The 23365-nt window shown below is 46.4% G+C and overlaps 1 protein-coding gene across 1 annotated transcript; it reads left to right on the top strand.

The window, feature by feature from the left end:
- Positions 1 to 9113: 9113 nt before the first annotated feature.
- On the top strand, positions 9114 to 22475 carry LOC119444928 (phospholipid-transporting ATPase ABCA3-like). The gene is made up of 5 exons (XM_037709267.2): positions 9114 to 9203; positions 13604 to 13721; positions 15897 to 16051; positions 19986 to 20141; positions 21844 to 22475. The coding sequence occupies exons 1-5, from the start codon at positions 9135 to 9137 to the stop codon at positions 22165 to 22167; spliced, it is 822 nt and encodes a 273-aa protein (XP_037565195.2). The 5' UTR covers positions 9114 to 9134; the 3' UTR covers positions 22168 to 22475.
- Positions 22476 to 23365: the final 890 nt, after the last annotated feature.

Here is a 23365-nt window from a genome sequence, read left to right on the forward strand (position 1 = left end):
ATCAATGTCGTTGAAAATTTAGGCAAATATGTATGCCCTCGTCGACTTTAGACATCTAGGAGAAACTGTCTAGTTTGGGTTTGTTAGTAAAGTAGTCATATTTTAAAAACCTAGGTCAAAAAATTTTATTCTTGATTGTCTTCAATATTTCTCAAATTAAGCGCACTGAGATGAACTAACTTTGCCACCGTGTTGCATTATTTGTTTGGTTGTGGAATTACAAAGCTAGAAATGTGACCAAATAAAGGTACCGCTCCTGCGAAATATGGGCGCCGTGCGGGGTCGTTGTTTGCAGGTCCCTTTCCTATACGACCGGAAAATGCTCCAGGATGTCTTGGAAAGCGCGGAATGACAAAGAAAATTGGCAATGCCTCGAGCGGCCAGTCCAGCGGCAATTCGGCGTGTATTCGCGGGCTTCTTTCACGCTCGGAAAAACGCTTTTATGTAGCACGTATCTACTTCTTTCTGGGGTTTTACGTGCCAAAACCACTTCTGATTATAATGCACGCCGTAGTGGAGGGCTCCGGATTGATTTGGACCATCTTGGTTTCTTTGACGTGCACTACATTGCAAGCACAAAGGGGTTTTTGCATTTCGCCTCCATCGAAATGGAGCCGCTGCAGCCGGGATTCGATCCCACGACCTCGTGCTCAGCAGCGCAACGCCTCAGCCACTGAGCCACCACTGAGCTACTGAGCCACCGTATCGAGCAACAGAAAGCTGCATCGGGAGTTTTTCATGTCGCGCTACAATTTTCTCATTGACACTTTTCATCTAATTGTAATATTTGAGAAGTTGAATAGTTAATACTAATTATCTAATTAGGCGGAATGCAACATATAGTCTGACTATCTCCAAGTGACTCCAAACATTTCCTTGGTTTTGTCCAGTTACGTAGCATCTGCATATTTTTTAATGTTTCGCCCAAGTTAAGTCAAGCATCCTGTATACTCACTGCGAAACGAACTGCTGTAGTGCCGAGCAGCAGAGACTATAAAAGAGGCACCGGGAGGATGAAATCTCTATAATCCCCCAATCTTCCTTAATCCCTTAATCACCTGCCATGGATGCTTAGTGGCTATGGTTTTGAGCTGCTGAACACGAGGTCGCGGGATTGAATCCTGGCCACGGCGGCCGCGTTTCGATGGGGGCGAAATACGAAAACACCCGTGTACTTAGATTTAGGTGCACGTTAAAGAACCCTAGGTGGTCTAAACTTCCGGAGTCCCACACTACGGCGTGCCTCATAATCAGATCATGGTTTTGGCACGTAAAACCCCATAATTTAATTTAATTCCTTAATCTCCTCAATAAATGGTACTAAGCGATTGTCAGTAGTGTGATGCCAGTCACGAGATGGCGCCATGTATCTGTTGGTTCTAGAGTTACTGTATATGCTCCCTATATATACAGTAACTCTAGTTGGTGCGCCGTCGCCGTTTCACCTTTTCCAAGCCCCTCTTGTTTTCTCCCTCTCGTTATCTTTTTCTCTTTTTTTTTTTTTGCTTGGTGCTATTAAACAACATGGCAGCTTAACAGTTGTGTGTCGCTTCTTTGGCTTCGTGCCAAATCTACTCAATCCGCGACCCCAAAAGATCTCGTCACCCTGCGTACTCAACAAAACCAACAGCGATCCCCCGGCCTCTCTCGCGGAGCGTTAGTGGAGTGGTCGGCGGCGGCTGATGCGTGCTTGCGCCCAATTCAGAAGGCGTTGATTGGCGGCCCCTGTTGCGCGGCACGCCGACTTCTTGTTGTAAATGGTGTATATTCGCGGACAACTTTCTGTGGCAATCAAGGGAAAGCTACGGAGGCAAAGCGCGCTCAAATGAAAACGCTTCTGAACAAAAAAGTCCCGCATTTTCATCCGCGTTATAAAGATAAAAATGGGAAAGAGAAAACCATAACGCCTAATTTACAACAGCGAAATATCAGTAAACGCACTCCTGAGCGTTAAATTTGGCCTATTTTCACCGCTTTTCTCTTCCACGTTTGGGGAAATGCGAAACCACCGCCAGTGGAAGCTACGCTGACTCGGTATCTCTCTTAAGAAACGAAAAGTGCTATCAAACGCGGCCAGAATCATAGAGTTTCATACAATAATTGTCCAGTAAGCGGGGTCTGCTGAAGTAAATACTTCCGGTAACCAATGACGCTAACCACACTCAGAGAAGTGGATGTATATCATCGAGCAGGGGTAAAAAAGGTTCCGGACTTTTACATGCCAAAACAACGATCTTATTATGAGGCACTTCGTATAATTGGAGGCTCCAGATTGATTTGGCCACCTGGAGTTCTTTACGTGCAACCAATGCACGGTACACGAGCGTTTTCTTTTTTTTTCTTTTCTTTTTTTGCGTTCCGCCCCCACGGCAATGCGGCCGCCGCTGCCAGGATCGAATCCGCGACCTCGAGCTTCGAAACGCAACGTCATTGCCACTGAGCTACCGTGGCGAGTGAAGGGGTGGGTGCTCGCAGAGCTATAGCTTTAGATAAAAATGATATTGTTCGTAATAGGCTCGTATTATATTTGCAGCAAGCATGGCGGTCATGTTCGGCGTGTTCTACTGGGTGATTCTGACTCTGGCCGTGCCGCTGATGATCATCGATGGCATCACGCCTTCGCTGGCGCATTACGTGTTCACCTCGGAGTCTAGAAAGTACTACTCGTCTTACACGCCCTGTCTTGGCACTTACTGGATCCTCAAGATGATAGGCATCGCCGTTGACTTCGATGGTGAGTGCGACATCCTCGCGTCATTCGTTTTGAACGCGATAAAAACAAGGGCACAGCGTTCACAAGATGGTGCTATAATGAACATCTGAACCAAGTACTGAACACCTTACCGCAGCACAGAATGATACTGTCCTAAAGATCACCTATGCATTCCTGTGGCTTCTTCAACTTCATAACATCCTTCCGTGGTCATGATGCTACAGTGGGGACACTACGACGATTAAATGAATTTTTGAATTCTCAAAAGCAAGAAAACTTGACGATTTTTTTACTACTCGCATTAGTTTTCTCTGTAAATCTAGGATCACTGAGGCTCAGTTCCGTTTCAGTTTTCCGAAAATTTACTGTCGAATGATGCTGCCTCTTCGATAGGGCTACATTGTATCTGCGGTAAATCTTATCTGATCACCTGACTGGTAAGTCTTCCCCTACTACGGCGTGCCGCAGAATCATGTGATTTTGGCATGTAAAACCACTGAATTCAATTAGTTTGAAAATTGTTTAAGTGTTACTTGACCATATCTTTTTAGGCTTTTATTACCCGATTGTGTTCGTTTCATGTCAATCGTTTCTTGGAGAAGCGGAATGGGGCACTATTCGCAACTCAAATGAACTGCAGGGGGCGCTGCTAAAACTGGCCGCGGTCTGGCTACACTGTGCAACATGGCGGTTATACGGAGGTCCCCGCGTCGCCGAAACCAGCTGTGTTTGATGTACAGTACACTGTAGTTTGATGATTTTCGTGCAGTGTGATGCCGGTTTGCGCTGTTTTGTGGAAGGAAAGCGAGTAGCTTACGCCGACCAAATCATTTTAGCCGATCTGAGAGAGGCACAGTGGGTAATGAGGCTAAGTGGTCGCACGGTGTGTTCAAACATCTGGCGTGACAGCGGACCCGCGCGAGATTCTGATGAAAATCACCTATGTATTCTTGAACCCATTGGTCGTGGAACCGAAGTACTCGTGCACTGTTGGATGGTCGGAAAAGTACAAGCACGTTTCTGCTGCTTTGAGTCACTGTTAAGGTGCGGATAGATAGTCCGGTGTAGCGAGCGTGCGAGACAGCAGCCGGCGAAGTTGGATACGTCACGCTGGCCTCGCCAGGATTGCAGAAATATTACAACCTGCTCAGTTTGGTACGTTTAACATGGCCCGCAGTGCCGCACCGACTTGCTCGATCAGCTGTTGCCGCTGTACATGCGGATAAATGCGCAGCCGGCGCGCACTTTCTCATTGTTGTTGCCTTAACACATTTTCGTTCGGCGAAGGCGCAAACTCTGCACGCTCTTTTCAGTCCAGAGAGCAAGCGAACCTAAAATCAAGCTTTGCACTTTATCGCGAGCATGCACTACGAATCTGTGGCAAACCTTTCTTGCTACTTTTGCGTTCTTGTTATCTATTTTACATTCAAGATTTGCGCAATGTGACTGTTGCTTCGCTTAACTGTAGTTATTCCAGTAGTTGGCGCATTGTTTATCTCGTAGAGAACAATACGATAAATAAGAAACCGAAAGATCTGCTTACTACAATAAAAGCACATTTGCACACCATGTACATGTATGGCTTGTGCTGCGTGGCCTGACCATGATTGATTACTCCCCGCTGTCTACGAACATGTCGCTTATGGCTGCTGTGTAAACTAATGAAATAAAACAAATGTTTCTGTGTAAATTAATGTTAACTAAGCTACTGCATTATGAATCTAATTAATTTTCATGTTATTCTATAATTTACGTATCCTGCACTTTAAGTGGGGAGAACTGTGTTCGCCTCTGAACTGCCAATTTCCTTCAGACACTGATAAGAGATACAATTGCTCTGATAACTACGCATTTTTTTACACGGGTAGCGTGTCCAGGTCGCAAGGAAGGCGTACCGCTATGCCACCCCATAGTTATTTTGCATGCTGGCGCGTACATGTTGTGCTTACATAGAACGATTTACCGACGTTACCTGGGAGTACCTGAAACTCCGATGTAACGATCGATTTTCGCTGATGTACCATACTCGGTAGTTCCACGTTGTGCGCCGCATGTATCCGATATAACAGCTTTAATGAAGGAAAGCTTGAGTACTGCGGCGACATTTGCATCATAAACTGCATTACCACGCCGGCTATCACATGAAACTGCTTGTTGCAGCACGCATACGCTGAGCGTTATCACGATGGCAGTAACAACCTCAACGCAAACTTCCTGAAGTTCGCTGTAGCGCTTTACTGCAAACAGTACAAGCAACAGTATCGCGTTCTCTTCACACAAACAACAAACCGACCCTCGCCTGAAAAAAAAAAAAAAAGAAAACTTTCTCGGAGCAAGATGTTGAGCACATAACAATTGCCGTTGTCGCAGCTTATGATAAGATTCGCAATCCACGTGGCTCTTCGACGCCGCAAAACTGCAAAACGCAGCATAATTCCACGGCTGTGCGGAGTTCCACGGCTGTGCGGAGATCTTCCGCGGCTGTCTTCAACAAATTTGTTTAAATGGGAGCGTCGTCCTTCCTAGACCCCGTTGAAGGGAAAGTAGTTGACGTTGTACATCTCCCCTGTGTTTCGATGTCATCGCAGATTTCGAAAACGGATACTTCGAGCTCACGTTCTTTCAGGAGGTGCTGGCTGGGATCTGTTCTGGACGTTGGCATTCGGATTGGACAGCATCACCATTGGTTACGTGGTTACCACGATGGCCGAGAGTTTTCTCTTCATGCTGTTTCTAATCTGGTACCTGTCTCTGGTGCTTCCCTGGAACAGCAAGACACCACGGCCTTTCTACTTCCTGCTGCAAGTACGTGTCTCGAACCTTCCGATAGATGACGCGCACAAGGCTAAGTGAAACAGAAACTTTGCAAAAAAGTGGCTCTTTTCAAGCTTTTATTTAACGGTAGTGTTATTCTTGATCAAATATTCCTACGCGTTAAGCGTTTGTAAAGAGAAGCGCCCAATTAGCCGTATGTGGACATACTCGTCAGATCGTTCAATCCGTCTTTTATTATAGAGGGCATTTGTCGAACTGCGAAAGCTTTTTTTTTTTTGAAAGCCTACACTAAATTTACTCGAATTACGTCCCTGATGGTAAATTACCTGTCCAGACGGACATCATTACTAAAACAAGCCAGAAGAATAATACAGGGTTTCAACTAATGACATCAATTACCTTATTAATCGAAACATTAATGCAAATGCTTATAGTGGGAAGTTGAAAGCATTAAACCTCATTATAGTCTAACTCCGTGTCTCTACATTTTTGAAAATCTATTTAGATCGATATAACTGCCGTCAAGTTATTCGTTCAATTCACTTCCTTACGAACTCGCAACTGCAAAGCGCGGCTCATGGTCTAACCCATCTGTGAAAAAGGGTGGCACAAAATGAAGCTGCCATTGAGCTTCTCTTTTCCCGCGAGGTGATGCCGATTGGCGTTTTGCGCAAGTCCGACTAAGCGCATTCTCACCAGAGGGGAAACTGTACGGTATTGTGAAGTGAAGTATTGTTAAGTTGGATAATGAGCCGCGCTTCGCGTTCCTGCGTGCTTAATGTTGTCAAGTGAATAATTTGAGGGTAGTTATTTCTATATGCATGGGATGGGGGTCATTTTTAAGTGGACAAGCGCGTAACTAGATTTTTATGACAATCCATTTTAAATTTCCAATATAAACCTGTTCAGCAAGATTTGCATGTAAGCAGTTATTTGGTGTAATTAGTTTATTTAGAAAATTCATTGCTACAGTTCTTGTAGCAAATGATGCCCCTTGGGTATCATCTGCTTTGTATAAGGGCTTCAAATAAAATACGTTCACACATACGTCTGTCTGCCTGTCGGTCGGTCGGTCGGTTTAGAGCCTTACGTAAAGACTACGATGTTTGTTCAGCAGTTCCGTTGAAAAACCTTTGCTGAGCAAAACTACTTTGCTCAGCCATCCTTTTTAAGTTAGAAATCACGATATCACCACGCTATTTCCAGAGCACTGTTCATTAGTCTACAGAGGCCGCATTCACACTGGCGAGTCCTGGAGGTCACGTGATCAAGTTTGTCACAAAGCGACGGTCGCAATTAGTCACTTTGGTCGAAAAGCGGTCATTTTGGATCGGTCACTCCTTGCTCGATTATTCAGCTCCGCGACAAGACTCGTAAGGCTGCTGAACGAAGCAGCGGCCCAGGAACAGGACGTCGGAATGCGCTGACGCTTATTAAAGACGATAGTCTTTAATAGTCTTTCTTGGGGAACTTAAACGCTGAAAATTTGGTCTGTCTGTCTGTCTGTCTGTCTGTCTGTCTGTCTGTCTGTCTGTCTGTCTGTCTGTCTGTCTGTATGTTTGTCTGTCTGTCACCCGATTCAGCCACCCGGCCAAAGTTAGGACCACTTGCTTCTCACCCACACTACTTAAACTGGTACGGCTGTTCATACTTGTGAACGTTATCGATCACAAAGTAAATATTACGCATATCTGAGGCGCAACATCACTAGGTAAGTATTAGGAGGTGTGTTCCTTTAATAGAAAATACATAGATACGTAACTCTAAAGACCCTAGTTTCTTAAGCTGCGCTGAAAATACCATGCTATGCACGCCGACGAACGACGTTCCCCGACTGCGCGCCAACGAGCGCCCTCTGCCATGGAGGAAGGAAACCCTCTGCACAAGCTCATGTTTCCCGATGTATTGCCAGATGGCGTCCATGTCTCACGCAGCGCCTCCTCAATTTTATCAATGCCAGCCAGATGCGGCCGATTCAACATAAAGGAAGCGCTGTCTGAGGCAGGGCAAAACATAAATGGCCGCTTGATGAAATAATGCGGTAAAATGAAATCTGTTCAAACAAAGCTTCATGCCAGGACGGAAATGGTAGGAGAACAGCATCACGGGTGACCGCGGATCAGACCAGCACTCATGTAGTACGGCCGGCAGAAGACTATCGTCTTTCGGCGACATTTGCAGCGAAGCACGCAGATACGCTGCAAATTTTTTACTTGTTGACGGTGGGAGAGCTGACGCGTGCGTCACTGCCGGTGGCTTTCTTTTTTTTTTTTTTGTTGCTGCAGCAAGGGCCACGACACAATAGCTGACAATATTGCTGTACTTATTAAGGCGCATTAACAAGCTTGTCATGGAAGTATAGGTAGTTGACGAGAGCGCCAGAACAAAAGTTAAAGCAGCGGGAGGCAGGCATGGTTGAGCCGAGAAGACGTAGACTCTCGTACGGCCTGTCAGTGTGCATGTCAGCAAAAATGTAACTATGCTTGAGGTAAACAACAGCTCTTATTGCCCTGCCTTTTATGCTGCTCACTGACGAACAACGGAATTGCTTAGTGCGAACGGCACCACTGATTAAACATTTAGGTGTGGCGACTTGCAGGCGGTGCTGTGTGATGTTTGGTCGTGGGGAGCCTACATCCAAGCGCTCGCGTGAAGGCTCCAAAATTGATCGCCAAGGCACCTAGTCCTGTAGTTTCCTTCTCCGCTTTTCGTGCTGTTTTATGCCATGATGGTCGCCAAATGTAGCTGCTTGAACGCCAGTCACACTTGATTGCGCTACCACAGCCATGCAATGGACGATGGGAACGCACGTAAATGCCCATTTTGGGGACATATACATCAGAAAAAGGCTTAAACTTGCCGCTATCAACGTTCCCATGTTTTCGCGTACGCAAGAATAGGTCGCCGGGGCATTTGAGCAGTAGTGAAAAAATAAGGGAGCGACCACAGTTGCCTCTTTTTGCATTTATTGAGTCTGAAGCATCGCTCCTGGTAATCTACTGTATGCTTGTACTAATTTCATTGGTGTAAGTTGCGATTGTACAGACCGACGATGGTTTACTGCACGATGGCATAAGTGCACGCAGAGGCATACGTACAGTTTCTATGTCTTTGCCTGTCTTTCCCCTCGATTTAATGTTTGATGTTCTTTTGCGATGGCGATTGCTACATACACTAAAGCTACATCGTTTGTTGCGCAGCATCTACAGCAACACCAGCTCCTCCATAACCCACGCGAAACACTCTATTTCTATATCAAGTTCTTCATCGCGATGAGACTTGTGATGTCAGCGTGTATGCTAGAAGAGGTACGCTGCAGAAGGGGTTGAGGAAAGAAGCATCTTTGTGACAGTAGAAGAGCACGCGTTGTTAAACTTGTTCTTTCAGCTTTCTTTCGCACGGAAAAGTTGGCTTCAACTCTGACGCTATAGACTCTCCCACCCTCCTGTCCCAAGTCGACCGTGAATGCATCCTCTATAGAGGGTCCTCTTTCTGAAATAAAGACGCGGAACTCTTTCATATGAGCTTTAAGCGAGCAAAGTAAGTTAAGCACGTAATCGCAGCACCTCGGCAATACGCTTCGCAGGTCAGCTACTGGATTCCCACAGAACAGAACGTGAACAGCACCCGGTCCAAATACAAGCGGATGCACTCGCACCACGAGGAAACACCTGAAACGGCGCTGGTCGTGGCCAGTATTCGGGCGGTGACGATGGTGAGTGCTGCGGTGGTTGTCACCAATTTGGCTACTGAACTGAATACTGCCGCCTTAGTTTACACACATGACATGGCCAGGAAGTAAGTATAATTGTAGGCCTTTCGTCAACCAAAAATCTTGCGCTTGTGTAGTTCAAATCCAGCGCTAATGCAGCTCCACTCAGGTGAAACCTGGGGAAGTGCAAAGCAGTGATCCGCCAGCGTTGTCGCTTGATGAGCTCCTGCTGCTCGGCGTCCATGGCTCAAAGGAGCTTTCGGAGTGCGCCAACTGCTTATAAAGCCCTGTTCCTTCTCTCTTGCCACACGGCGCTCGCTGATCGGGTGCTGTAGTAGCGTTGGGCTAAGAAGAAATCGAGCGCTTGTGGGGTGGTGGCGCCCTCTCTTGCGCTGCGCTGGTACCAGAATGGCGTTCGCGAAACAGTTTTCATGAGTTTCTGCTAATTAATTCACTTAACGCTTGATAATTGCTATCTACTAAATTATTCTGAATAATGTTAGTTTATTTTGAACCGGTTTTCGTCAATTCTTTACTAGTTTTGACCCTCTTTTTGCACGCGACCACAACGACATGGGATCACATTACACGCCGATAGCTCGGGCCCTAAAGTACTTCGCACTTGAAAAATGTCACATAGCACGCGAAAGTGAGGGAGTCAGCGTAAGTGTATACCTGCAGTTCCTACTACACAGTGCTGGTGCTAGAAGGTATACACGTAACGCTGTCGCTTTCTGAACGTAGTGTCTTAGAAGATGACATCATTGCACGCGGGAATTCTTGGGGACAAATGCCGCTTGTAAAGTTAAAAATTAAATTAAAATACATTATAGTGTTTTACGTGCCAAAACCACGATCTGATTATGAGGCACGCCGTAATGGGGGACTCTGGAATAAGTAGGACCATCTGGGCTTCTTTAACGGGCACCTAAATCTAAGTACGCGGGTGTTTTCGCATTTCGCCCCCATCGAAATGCGGTCGCCGCGGCCGGGATTCGATCCCACGACGTCGTGCTTAGCAGCCCAACACCATAGCGACCAAGCAACCACGGCGGGTGCTGTAAAGTTCCATTTTGATGATTGAACGTGCGAGTAGACAGCATGCACAATTAAGCAGTTTCAATTTAGCGTCCGCTGTTGCTGCGTAGGCAATAATCAAGAGCGCTACGAACGCAAGTAACATTTTCCATTTTCCTGCCATTAGAGCTGTATATCCAAATGCCCCGCCATTTGACTTGATGGGCGTTCCGAGCTTTCAGCGCGGAAAGCGATGCAGGAAAAGGTCAGCCGTACGGGTGTCGAAATCGCATCGCTGCACAGAACATACTTTCTTTGGAGGCCGACGAACGCTTTGGGCGTAGATTGCGTAGAGTGCTCGTCCTTTCGTTGGACGCCAAGCCCGTCGGCCAGCGCTGTCGCACGAAAACAACTAAAGTACGGTCGTAACTGACTATTTTTGACTGCACAGGTTAAGAAACAATAAAACTACCCGCGTCACCTAATTCAGGCAAACGTCGACATGCAAAACAGCACAACATGTGACGGGGGCGTATTGTAACAGGTGAACTTTACGAGCGCGCCTTTCCACGCACTCGAAGAGCTGCAGTGCATTGCAAGTGATAGCGGCGTCAACGCCCGCCGCTATCAATGGGCGCTATCACAGTGGGCGCTGAAAAAAGGTTTTATTGATAATGATCAAGTAAAATAGAGTTGCGTATATAAAATGCATTAGGCATTTTCTTTTTGTTGAATGAATCTAACTGCGTCTTCCTTCAATATAATAAAAACGCTTCTTTCTTTCCCAGTGTGTATTCCCTCCAAACATAGTCGCGCTTCAATGGCTGCTCCCATAACTTCAGTCCCTAGATATTTTTTTTTTTTTTGCTTTCTTTAAGTAGCGACAAGCTTTGAAGTACCGCCGACGAATCTCATTGGGCGGCGCTCATTCCAGCAGCCATGTTCTTATTAACGCTGTTCACCTGCATTCACTTGCACTCTGCTGCGAGCAGCGTAGACAGCAGCGGTCGTTGACGGTCGCATGCTATCTAGGAAGATAATGGCGGCCGACGGAGTAGATGTCGCTACTTAACAAAAGAGCAGTAAATCTAGGAACTTTACCCGTAACCACCCTTCCTGATGTCGGTGACAATTGGTTCTGAACCGCTTTTCGGCCGAAGCTTCGCGACCTATACATGTGGATCGACCTTGTCATGTGCGCACCTCGACGGAGCAGACTGGACGAAAGGGCTGCCGCGCTGGCGCGCCAGGTGTGGAGTGAGGGGAGAGGGCATCACCCCGACGCACGTCACCCTCGCTCTCGCTCTCGGAAGCCTGTGTTATGCGCGCGTTCCTTGCCCGCGCAAGCTCTCGCCGGCGTTCCAACTTCGCCTTGATAATCGCTATAAAGAAATTAATGTATAAAAAACGTAATAAATTTGAAAGGAAGATTGTTGGCGGTAGTGAGTTTCCAACCTACGACCCCACGCTCAGAAGCCGAGTGCCTCCTAGCTAGCATGCCTGTGCACTGTGCTTGATGGCATCATGTTACTTGGACCGAAATTTCCATTGCCAAGCCCGGCATGATGAAAGCGGTGACGTCAAAATCACCGCGGATTACTCGGTAGCGTCCCTATTACTTTATATGAGTCGGGCAAATGCATGACGTTACGGATTGAAGTGCACCTGGCCAAGCGTCTCAACGCGCTCGCTTGCGCGCGAGGAATTCATAACTCGAAGGACCGCTCAGCGGCATTCAACTGGACATTAATGCTTTCGCATTCACAACTCATTAGTGCTTAGGTGTCCTCAGCTACCTTTAAATGCAATGTAGTGGCACAGAGGACTACTTCGTTTAGCATAGAATATATAATTCTACTAGTGCAGAAACTGCACAAACACGCGCCAGCGTGTTTGTGCAGTTTGTGCAGAGAGAGTTTCAAACCAAAAAGAGCAACTTTTTAGCCACGAATGAGACTACTACTTAATTATTAGTCCGTTGCATTCTTTGACTCGAGCCCGGGGTCATTTTCTGCTTCTTTCCGTTCATCTAGCGCCATCTAGGGTTGAATAAGTGAATGCCTATCAATACATAAACTTATGTATGCTTAGCGCCACCTACTTGTGCACGCATGAACCTCCGATGCGACATTTTGCCAGAAGTCGCCAGCTGCCGACACGCACCCGCCCAAAGACCATGCTATCGTTACAATTTTCTCGACACGCGACCGGCGCATTCGGCATCTCGGGACCTGCGTAGCTTTATAGGCCAGAAAGTAAAACTTTCTGGGTGCGTTCATTGCTTGTATTACTTATTATGAACAAGAAAGTTATGTGATTATGCCGCGCCCTACGAAACTGTTCATTGACGATAAATGAAAACTTCAGAATGTATCGAGGAAACGTGTACGAAACGCAGCCCTTCGGAGGCGCAGTTAGAATGCAGGCCAGTGCTTGCGCGGGCAAGGTACGCGCCGAAAACACCAGCAGCTAGAGAATTACGTCTGCAATAACAGAGAAAAGCTTCTGAAGAGGACGCGTTGGAACGCAGGCGAGAGCATTTGCCGGCAAATTATGCCAAAAAAAGGCACTACAACAACACAGCCACCTTACAAAGGACGAGTACTCGTATAACTCAAGCGAGCGCGTGATCGAGTAAAAAATACGAGGAAGAAAGCGCTGCAACAGAGACCCCTTACGAAGAAAATCACCAAGTCTTTCATTCACCAAGCACAAGAACGGAGGTAAAAACAAGTTTACTATGGAGATCGTCATAGTGTGCGTAATATTCTTTGGTGTTGCTTATTTCAAGGGTACAGTACAAGGTTCATAAGTAATGATTTCAAAGAATGCTACGCACTATATAACAATTCTCCAGTGTGAAGTTGTTGCCTGAAGGTTTTCTTTTCGTTTTTCTTTATTTTTTGGACCCGCTTGTGGTTATTCGTGTGTCAATTCGAGCCTTTCAGTGCGGCATATATTGTTATTCTTCTCAGTAATAAGTTTCAAACATTGGACACTCTTAGCATGTTGTGTCCGAATTGGTCACTTGTGTTTTTAATGTGTACACTCGACGAAGCCTACGCGACGTGATGACATGCTGAACATAATGCAACTAAGAAGGAGGTATTCTAGCACAAAATTATAACTGGCAGAACACGAGCACGAGTGCTCATAATAACTCAGATAACCTGGATGAAAGAAAATTCATTGTTGTCGCTGGGCAAGAGGACGCAACCAATTACCACTCATCGTGCACGTTTACAGAAACTTTGCTTATTGGCGCGGACAATTCACTTGTCTGCATAGCAAGCATATACCTGCATATGTAGTTCTTGCGTAGGTCATTCAAGCGCCAACTTGCACACACTAAGCAGCGAACTCAAACGCAATTTCTTGCTACACAGAAATTCGGCAATTTGACAGCGCTCGACTCCGTGGACCTCAAGATCCTCGACAAGCAAATCACCGTCATCCTCGGCCACAACGCAGCAGGAAAGACCACGATCCTCAAGACATTGGCAGGTTTGTATAGGTTTTGGTTGACATCATACCCGCTGTCACCAGTACATACGTTCAAAAGGAGAATGTGCTAAATGCGACGTACAAAATTATTAATGCCTTGGCATTCTTAGGGTGCCTCACGCACTTTCCGGGAACTGTCTATCTATCCATCTATATATCTATCTATCTATCTATCTATCTATCTAACTGTCTATCTATCATCTATCTAACCGCCTAGGGTCACAGGGTAGTCCATGCTCGAATGGGTAGCGCATCGTGCAGCTGTGCTGAGAAGAAAATGCACGAAACCAACCGTCGGACCAACTCGGGTCACTGAGTATGTGGCAATGTGTACATATGGACCGCTCTTCAACAAACTTGTCTCACATGGACATGTGTCACTGTAGATGCGGCACTGGGTAAGTACCGCTCTTCAATAAAAACTCTGACGCAGACATAGAGCACTGGTTAGGTGCCACTCGGTCTTTGCTGGTCTTCAATGGAGCTCTTTGATGCCAACTTGGTCCTCTGGGTATGGGCCCGTGCGTGTGTGCCGCTCTTACTTGGGTAACTGGTATGCGCCTCTGGGAGTGAGCTTGACGCGAAGCATTCTTGGCCAACTTCAGGCACTTTGAGTGTATCTAGCGTATATTTGCGCGTATAACCCGCAATGAAAATGCAAAAAAAAAAAGTTTCAATAGAGTCGGGGTGCGGGTTATATGCGAATTTCGCCTGGACGTGTGCTTTCACGGCAGCACGGTGCGTGCTGCCGTGAAGCCACTCTTTTTGGGAACCCCACCCATGCATGTTAAAGCTCCCATCGCCCCTGCATGGTCGCCTCTTTACGGGTCACCATTTTGCGTTTAGTAGTTAGCAAATAGCGCATGGGGCGCCGGCAAACTATAAAACTCGAATCATGGTGAGCTTCGCTCTACGGCCATCCTAGAGCCGCTGGCCTAAAATACGACTTGAACGAGTAATGCATTCATGAACGGAAACCTTTTGCGAGGATTTAAGTGTTGTTGTATGCAGTAATTTTCGTGAAATATACGCGCAGATTTTCTTTTTTCGGGGCTGTTGTAATGGGCTGCGGGCTATACGCGAAGGCGGGTTGTACGAGGGAAAATACGGTATCTATATCTAGCCTCCTACGCCGCGGGGCTGGCGATGCCTACAAACTTGAGCCGCTAGGTATATGCTCATGTTCGCGTTGCCGGCGTGGTCGCGGCATGGTTGTCATTCGAGCACCGTCATCCGATTCTCGCCTGTGATTCTCGCGCACTACCTGCACCGAGCCAGATGGGGAGGGTAAAAAGACCCGGGCATCTCAGCGGCGGAACTGCAGGTGCTGGTGGCCTCCGTGGGAACAGGGATTCAAACGCAAGTTTCCCACCCCATGCACGCCAACCGGCGCCTGACGCTCACAAATACACCCTTGGAAGACCGCAGTTTCGTCAAGAAGTGCGTCATCTCGGACATTGCGTTCCTCAAAGGTTTACTTGAGCGGCTCGAGGATGACATACCATTGGGGTATTACTGGGCGCAGAGGAAGGGAACGTGTTCGCAATGATCGAGCAACCTGGAAAGCCCTAGCTTTTACTGATCCTCAGCATATCCGAGCTCCAGAATAAGCGCCTGCTCGAAGTTATCGGAAGAATCAAAGAACCTGTCGAGGCGCGCCACCGCAGGGTCGATGCTATAGACATATACCTGCAAACTGCTTCGTTTAACCTCAATTCCCACTGTAAGTGGATTCTGCGCAATTTATTTTTTATAGTGCACCAAGACTGCACCCCAATATAGTGGATATATGAAGGGAACTCCGAGGCACCATCTTACCACTCCACTGGATGGATTTTCGGGAACATACGCATTCTAGCTAGTCGGTAACTTGTTACTACGGCATTAAGCGTGGGAAAAGACAAGCACGAATTCAATTGCTTCTAGTTTTGTCTTTGTATTTGTCTTTTACACCCGGAAAATAGTATTTATGAATTCTCGTCCAAGTTACCAGCACGGTGACATAACTGGGTGACTGTTATGGTCACGGAGTTATGTCACCGTGCTGGTAACTTGGACGAGAATTCTTAAATACTATTTAATAATATTTAAATACTATTCAAATACTATTTAATAAACAGATTGCTGTTTATTTTTGTCATTCTCCTTACGCTAGCCTTCTTTACACGGGTGCAGGCATTGTGCGTCCCACAAAAGGCTGTACTCAGGTGTGCGGCTATGACGTGGTGACCCGTTCGTCTCTCGCACGGAAGAACATCAGCTTCTGTCAGCAGGACGACGTATTCTTCGCCGACCTCACTGTCTACGAGCACCTCATCTACTTTGGACTGGTACCCCAGCTACTACACTGCTCTTCTTAGAAGGCGCACGAGTTCAATTCGCAAAGATTGGTTTTTGTGCGTAAACGCTCTTTACCATTGGCCGGCCTCCTTCGATAATCGAACGACGTCAAGATTGGCTAGCACATGCTCTTATGAACAGTGCTAACGCCACATCCGTTTATGTGTTAAAGTCCTGATCTTTCGCACCCATTTGAGCTTTTCTTGTAAGTGCTTGGGGGCAGAGGAGGGGGAGTGGGCGGCGGTTGGCAGACCTTTTTATGAGAGGCAAAGTTCTGTTTGCCAGTCCACTGCAACACCTTTCAGCATGTTTGCCCACAACGAGCGAACTACAACCCGTACGTGAATGGCGATTATAGTTTATACGACTCCTAGCAACACTTTCTTTTTTCAAAGACACTTTAGTTTTTCAGCAATTATTCTACGTGACGTTGTAAACTTTCTTCAGTGTTTTCTCAAGAAAACACGAGGTGAACTTAAATGTCTCCCTTCTCATTAGGTTGGCTTCCACAGATGTCGGTAAACATGGGTGTTATAACATAAAGTTATTACAATCTGTTTCTATATTCCATTTCTGCCATTATCAATCCGCGATTGGTCAAACATTTTTTGGGACGCCCCCACTTCGCTTGTCTGTTACGCGGCGTCATGAAAACCGCGAAAGCTCATTTCATATGACGCGTGCACAGTGATTATGCATGATTACGCCGAATAAAAAAAAGTAAATTTCGATTTCACCTGTTTCCTTCATTAGCCACCCGCTATTGGTCAAAAATATTTCTCCATGCGCCCACTTCGCCTGCCTTTTACGCGACGTCACAAAATTGCGATAACTCACCACGTCAAGGTGACGTGCACGCACCAAACATGCAACAATGTTATTGCGTTATTTAACTGCCCCATTCCGAAAGCAATAAAGGATGGCCGCCCGCCAATCACCCTGGCACTGGCTACTCAGGGCTGCTAGGTAAAATGGATTTCTCAGCATATGAAGGCCATTTTGCGTGGTAGTACAGCGTTGTGAAGTTCTTTCTTCACGTATACGAGATCACTCTGCCAACTCTTCGCTGAGCATCCGCTTTAGTGCCATTTTTTAACCTTCCGTTGCACGCCGCCGCGATTTTCGGCCAGCCAGCTTAAGCAAAGCAACGAGGAGCGGACCAATCGCAGATGCCAGCACCATCCTCCTAATCCGATTATCTACTTACACTGCACCTTCACCAAAACCCTCTCCCCTTCTGCGTGTTCCTCGCCTCTTGTCAGCCAATTAGATAATAAACACGTTTCAAGGTAGACGATAGTATTTGCTTTGAAAGCCAACAAAAGTGATCTCCCCTAAAGGGGGAGAGCCTTTTGATTGGCCTGTTCAAACACTTAGCGTCACCTATTGGTTTGCGTCTGTAGTTACATAAATATGACATAAGGAGATTGGAATAAAACCATGAACAAATATTTTTGCGTCATGTGGTCCCATAACTGCCTAAATATAGGACAGGTACTTTTCTTCACAGCAGCAATTTACAATAACCTGTAATGCAGTTTCTATAACTGGGATATTCAGAGAAAGTGTTTTCCCGGTGGTCCCTTGCATCTCGTATAGTGCACAACACGCATCCTATGGCTCACTCCCCCACCCCAAAACCCGTATGTTCTTAGGAGGTAACAGCGTTGCTAAGATTACTTTCTTGAAAGCCTTGAGGGTCTCGGCTCTAAATAGTAAATGTAATCACTAGAGACCGGATTTTAGGCAAATGGATTTTTTGTTCCTTGCGTTCCTATTGCCCCACTTTGATATATAAGCATGAATTAGAGGTTAATAAGGGCTTTTATAGTGTCTTTATAGTGCCTATAAATACCTATTTGGGCGTTTGTGCCTAAATGCCTATAATGCCTATTTTCAATATCGGCGCCTATATGAACACTATTTAGCCCCAAGTTTCGCTTTCGAGTGCAGTTAGAGACCGTTATTCATGTTACCGGGCAACATTGACTGTTCGGAACTCTATGGGGTTCAACCTAGTCCTTTAGTTCAACCAAATCCCGGAAAACAACTGCTAGCAGCATTGAAATGGGACGCGCCGGCCAGCATACGCCACCGCGCTGAATTGCGCGATTTGTTTTGTTTGTAATTTACTTTGTAAGGTGTTCACCGCCGTCGGGCGTTCCTTCTCAGTGTACGAGATCAACCTCAATGACAAGAGGCGCAATTTTGAATCCAGAAATCTGGAGATGGTGGTAGTTTTATATTGTTTCCACAATCTTCACAGTGATGCGTTCCGCGTGCTCTCCAAACGTATTTCTTCAAACATGTGCTCTTCAAATGGGCGGAAGTGTATTTGGCAGTGTTGGGACGTCTTGCCTGTACAATTCGGATAATGTCATTGTACATGAGAAAATTGCCAAGAGTTGTACCTAACAGTTCTCATGTAAGAACATGCTAATTTCTTAATAAATCGTGGTCTCTCTTGCATTTGTTATTTGTTTTTGTTGTGTCTTAATTTAATTGCGTCAGGCAGACATAAATTATCGCTTTTTTAATCAGTATTCCCAGCTTTCAAGCATTCTTTTTCATGCCTGTTTCACTATATGAGACGCTCGAGTACAGTGGCCGTTGAACATGAATATGAGCAGTGTGCTTATTGAATTAAGCCAATTGATCGTCATTAGTCCCGAAGTTTTATGGAGAATGGTACGGCTATGCTCAACTGTTGGCGCCTTTGTGCCATCATTGACAATAACATTTCTTGTTTTCCTATCGTAGATATATACCGCGCACGTCTTCGTTTGAAATTATTTGCATTTATGTAAAAAATTATTGTGCCTATATTTACGACATTGGAGGCCTAAAACGTTGGTTTGCTTGCCTAATTTTGGCGCCTAAAACATGCTTTTTTAATGCCTAAAGATCCGGCCTCTAGTAATCACACTGGCACGTCTTCTTTCTATTTGATTTACTTTGCTATAATTACAATAACTTTAAAACAAATAACATTTTTCTGTCGTCCTGGGCCTTTATCTCATTGTTTTGAATAGTTGAATTTCAAGTCAAAACGATGACGACAGGAAACAAAATATTTATTTCCTTCAATCCACCGCGAACACCACTGGATAGCAGCTGAATGTGCTGAGAAAGAGCCAGTTGACCATTGCTCCGTTTATATTTTTCGCTGATTATGACCGCAATGTTGACTAACGTTTTCATTTTTTTCTTGCTCCTCTAAATTTAAAGCAGCTGCTGTTGCCTGTCTGTGAAGAAGTCTTCTGGCGCTGTAAAAGCGAACTGAAGTATTATTTCCCTCCCTTTACTTCGCGTGTTCAGGCTGCGTCAGTTAAGTCAGAATATTTTCGAGGTAACGATGGATTTTAACTAACGTGACAGGGATGATGCACTCTCAAGACCAAGAACCCTGCCTGAGTACTGACTTTGTGTTTGTTCTCTGGGAACTTCAGTCGAATATGTGGGCCGAGATGCGGTGATCAGGACCTCAAGGCCTCCAGGTTGCCTAGCTTGGAACAAGCCAAAGAAAAAAAACTAAGATACAAGAAAGTTTAAGCCTGTATAAATTTCGGGTTAACGAAATGAACGTTTATTCATTGAATATGTCAACATATAGCGACTGCACCGACAACACCAACTGAGTATTGCACACACGATGTACTCGTACCAATTTACGATGCACATATTCCCGAACGACTCAAGGCGGCGATTACCATGAGGCTCATCTCAAAAATTTTCTTCGAGCTTGTCGGTGCCTTCACTCGAAGAATAGTATAGCCAGAAATGCCACCTTAGCTCGGTTTGCTTCACCTAAATTACTACGAACATTATTAGTTCTACAGTTCCCACGAGGGGAAATCAGCTAAACACGCTTGATATTAGATCTGCTGTGTCAAGGTTTGCTGACACTCCTTTGGTTCTGTGCAGCTCAAGGGTGTTCCGTACTCACTGATCAAGCAACGAGTCGAGGAAGTGCTCGATGACCTTTACCTCACTGACAGCCAACACGAGCAGCCGCGCCACCTGTCCGGAGGTGTCAGAAAGAGGCTCAGCGTCGCCATTGCCGTCGTCTCGCGCCCCAGGGTACATGCCAAACCCTTCTTCTCGAGAGCACTCCTTGCGGTTGCACATAGCCACTCCTACGCTCTGTTACTTCCCTGCTATGTAGAATTTATTTGGCGAATCCATGCATTTGAGATGCCACTGGGAAGAGAATTCCCCGGCTTTTTCGCATGGACAATGAGATCTTGCTCTTTAGAAGAACATGAGTTCTTCGTAGTTATGACCGTAGTATGCGCTGGTGAATATAGGAGCCCGGGTGCAGTTCGACATTAATTATGAATCGAATAATTTGACTTTAGCGTGTCACTGTGAAGGCAAAGTTCGTCTCATACCAGTGTCTGTACGCGGCCTTTCGTGTCAACAAGTGTAGCTCGGTTGTAACGCTGCCCGTGCGAAGGACACCGTCCTTCAAGAACCCAGAAGAATAAAGGGAACCAAGGAGTTCGATTTTCCATATTCATCTCGCTCATTGCATACGAGGGTCTCAACCTCGGCATACAAGGGTAGCATACAAGGGTTTATTGGTAAGTTGCCTACACCCGAGTTTACATACTCTTGACGCCTGTAATTGAGGGTTTTCCCGCATCCGCAGCCACAGCCATGAGCGGCGCTGGCTAACACTCCCAAGGCCAGGTCTAGTACAAGTACACAAGGAGGGCGGACGCCCAGATAGCTCATTGGTAGAGCGCAGCACGCGTAATGCATAAGGTGAGGGCTTGGTTCCCAGCGGTAGCAAGTTGTCTAACCGTATACCTTCATTTGCCTTTCTCTTATTGTTTCTTAATCCTAATATGATCGAGCAACTATTATCTACTATGGTTTTCTTGGCTTTATTGTCTGTTGGCTTCGTATGATTGTTACACTGCTCCAAAAACGTTTGAGCTAACGGATGTTACTAATAAAACTGGAGGTTAAAGTGAAACCGTCATTTTCGTCCACCGCTGCCACTTCGACATCGGAAAGGGAAACAAAGTGGTGGCATCTCGACTTAGAGACGTGTTTTTGTTGTCCTATCCACACATTCAATCTCAATTAATGAGACCGACCCACGAGAGCTTGAAGAATGCCTTTGGGATGCCTCCCAAGAACAGAATAATTAATCATTTCTCAGCACACCATGCTCAAGCAAGTCTCCTAACAGTCACTCCCTTCCTTTGGGAGTTAGTTCTTTTTCGCAATGATTCCGCAAACACAACCGTTTTTGTAGGCGGTGCATCATGGTCGTCGCGTACCTCTTGTTAGATTGCCTTCAGTCTTGGCAAATTGGTTAATGGTGCGACGAAGTGCCAGCCCTTACTTGCTTGTCACTATTTATCCGGCTTCTATTATTAGCAGGCGTTTAAGTATAAGGCGTCATCCCGGGATTGACAAGATCAGCTGAGAAAAAAAGTTGAGGCAGTGTTCGTTTCCTTCGCAGCCCACTTTAGTAACAAGAGTTTTCAGACTGAAGCTGACCACATACACTGTTTCTATGTATTATTAAGAGTACAAAATAAGACCAATTAAAGACAATTGTGGGGACGAGCAACTATAACGCTTGCGATTATTGCTTACTGCAAAATCTTCATGCGTGCTGCTTCTTTTACTTATATGCACGTAAAACCCAACGTGCTCACATTGAATGAAACGCAAGCACTACTGCTCCTGCTCCATGCTCATGTCTTTTAACACAAGCGGCGGCACTGGCTGCTGTGAGAATTGTAACGTTGGGTGGTGCGCGCAGGTGATCCTGCTGGACGAGCCGTCAGCGGGCATCGACCCTGAAAACCAGGGCGATATATGGGACCTGCTGCTGGACATTCGACAGACATGCGCCGTGGTCCTCACCACCCACGACCTGCAGGAGGCCGACGCGCTTGCTGACCGGCTCATTATAATCGCATACGGACGAGTGCTTTGTTCGGGATCGTCGGCCTTCATTAGGAAAAACTTCGGTGCGAACCGTCAGATGATCACACGCATAACGCTGGTATTAGGCCACTATCAAATCAGCGCGCGAAAGCAGGCAAGCCATAGTTTAAAGCGAGCAACCTGTCACAGCGCATAAGCGTTCACCATGTTCAGTGCAGGCCACCGGAAAAGAAGAAAATCCTGGCCGGTGACTCGCGCACATAAGTGCGCACAATAACGGCGAAATATTCATGAACGCAAAGCGTCACACTTGACGCAACGAAGCGAATTCCAAAGGCATCACTTTTGCTTTATATCCTCGCTCATTTTTAGTATCATCATTCCTTTATGCCGGATCGTGAAGCGTAGCCATGCGTTCCAGAAATTTGGTGGCGGAATTAACTGAATTTAACTTACACTTACTGCTACACAGAAATAACTAGCCGCTGCTACATTTATTATTGCGATAGCAATTATATGGACACTCAAAAGCAGATTTCTGCCGTCGGCGTCGCCGTCGCCGTCGCCGTAGCCGTCGCCGTCGCCGTCGCCGTGAGGTTCCGTATGACGTCATTTGGAGAAGAAATCGTCGCCGCGCGCGATAAGTGGTTCTTGAGGGAAAGGGAAAGGTTGGCGCTATCTTCTGCAGCCCTTGAGGGAGCACGGCTCAGCGCCAACGGGAAGGGGTAAGTGGGAGCGTCGCCGATGATGATAAGTGGTTCGTGAGGGAAAGGGAAAGGTTGGCGCTATCTTCTGCAGCCCTTGAGGGAGCACGGCTCAGCGACAACGCGCCGAACGCTGTATGTGCGAGTGAAAGGGCGCGAGGGGCGCGTCTTTCACGGGGAGTGAACGCACGGCGGAGAACAAACGCGCGTTCGGCGCCGTGCTCGCTTAAGGGCTGCAGAAGTAGGCGTCTCTTTTCTCCTTTACAATCACCATATATGTAGAGCAAACGCACCTTCTTCCGACGAGCGAGAAGCCGTGGGGGAGGGGGAGGGAAGGGAGGCGACGTTTAGCTGCGGCACCAAGTGCCTATTTATATCACAGGCTCCGGCAACAGTCACCAACGCCGCACGCATTTTGAGCGAACGCGGGCAAAACGCCGATGGCGTCGACAACAGTTCTGCGTGTTGCCGACGCTCCTGCATGTCCAAGTTTATACAGCTGATAAAGCTAATATCATTACTCCGTATAGCTCTCTACAAATTTGCTATCGCAATTGATGATTCGCCTTTCAGGTGAAACTGCGACCACTTTTTTTTTACCTAAAGCCTTACCTCCAGGCTAATTTTTCGTATGTATTGCAATCCCTACCATTTTGATTTTTGGCGTGGATTATACGTGCAGAATAGCGG

Source organism: Dermacentor silvarum, chromosome 3, assembly GCF_013339745.2.
Source record: "Dermacentor silvarum isolate Dsil-2018 chromosome 3, BIME_Dsil_1.4, whole genome shotgun sequence".
In the NCBI taxonomy this organism is placed as follows: Eukaryota; Metazoa; Arthropoda; class Arachnida; order Ixodida; family Ixodidae; genus Dermacentor; species Dermacentor silvarum.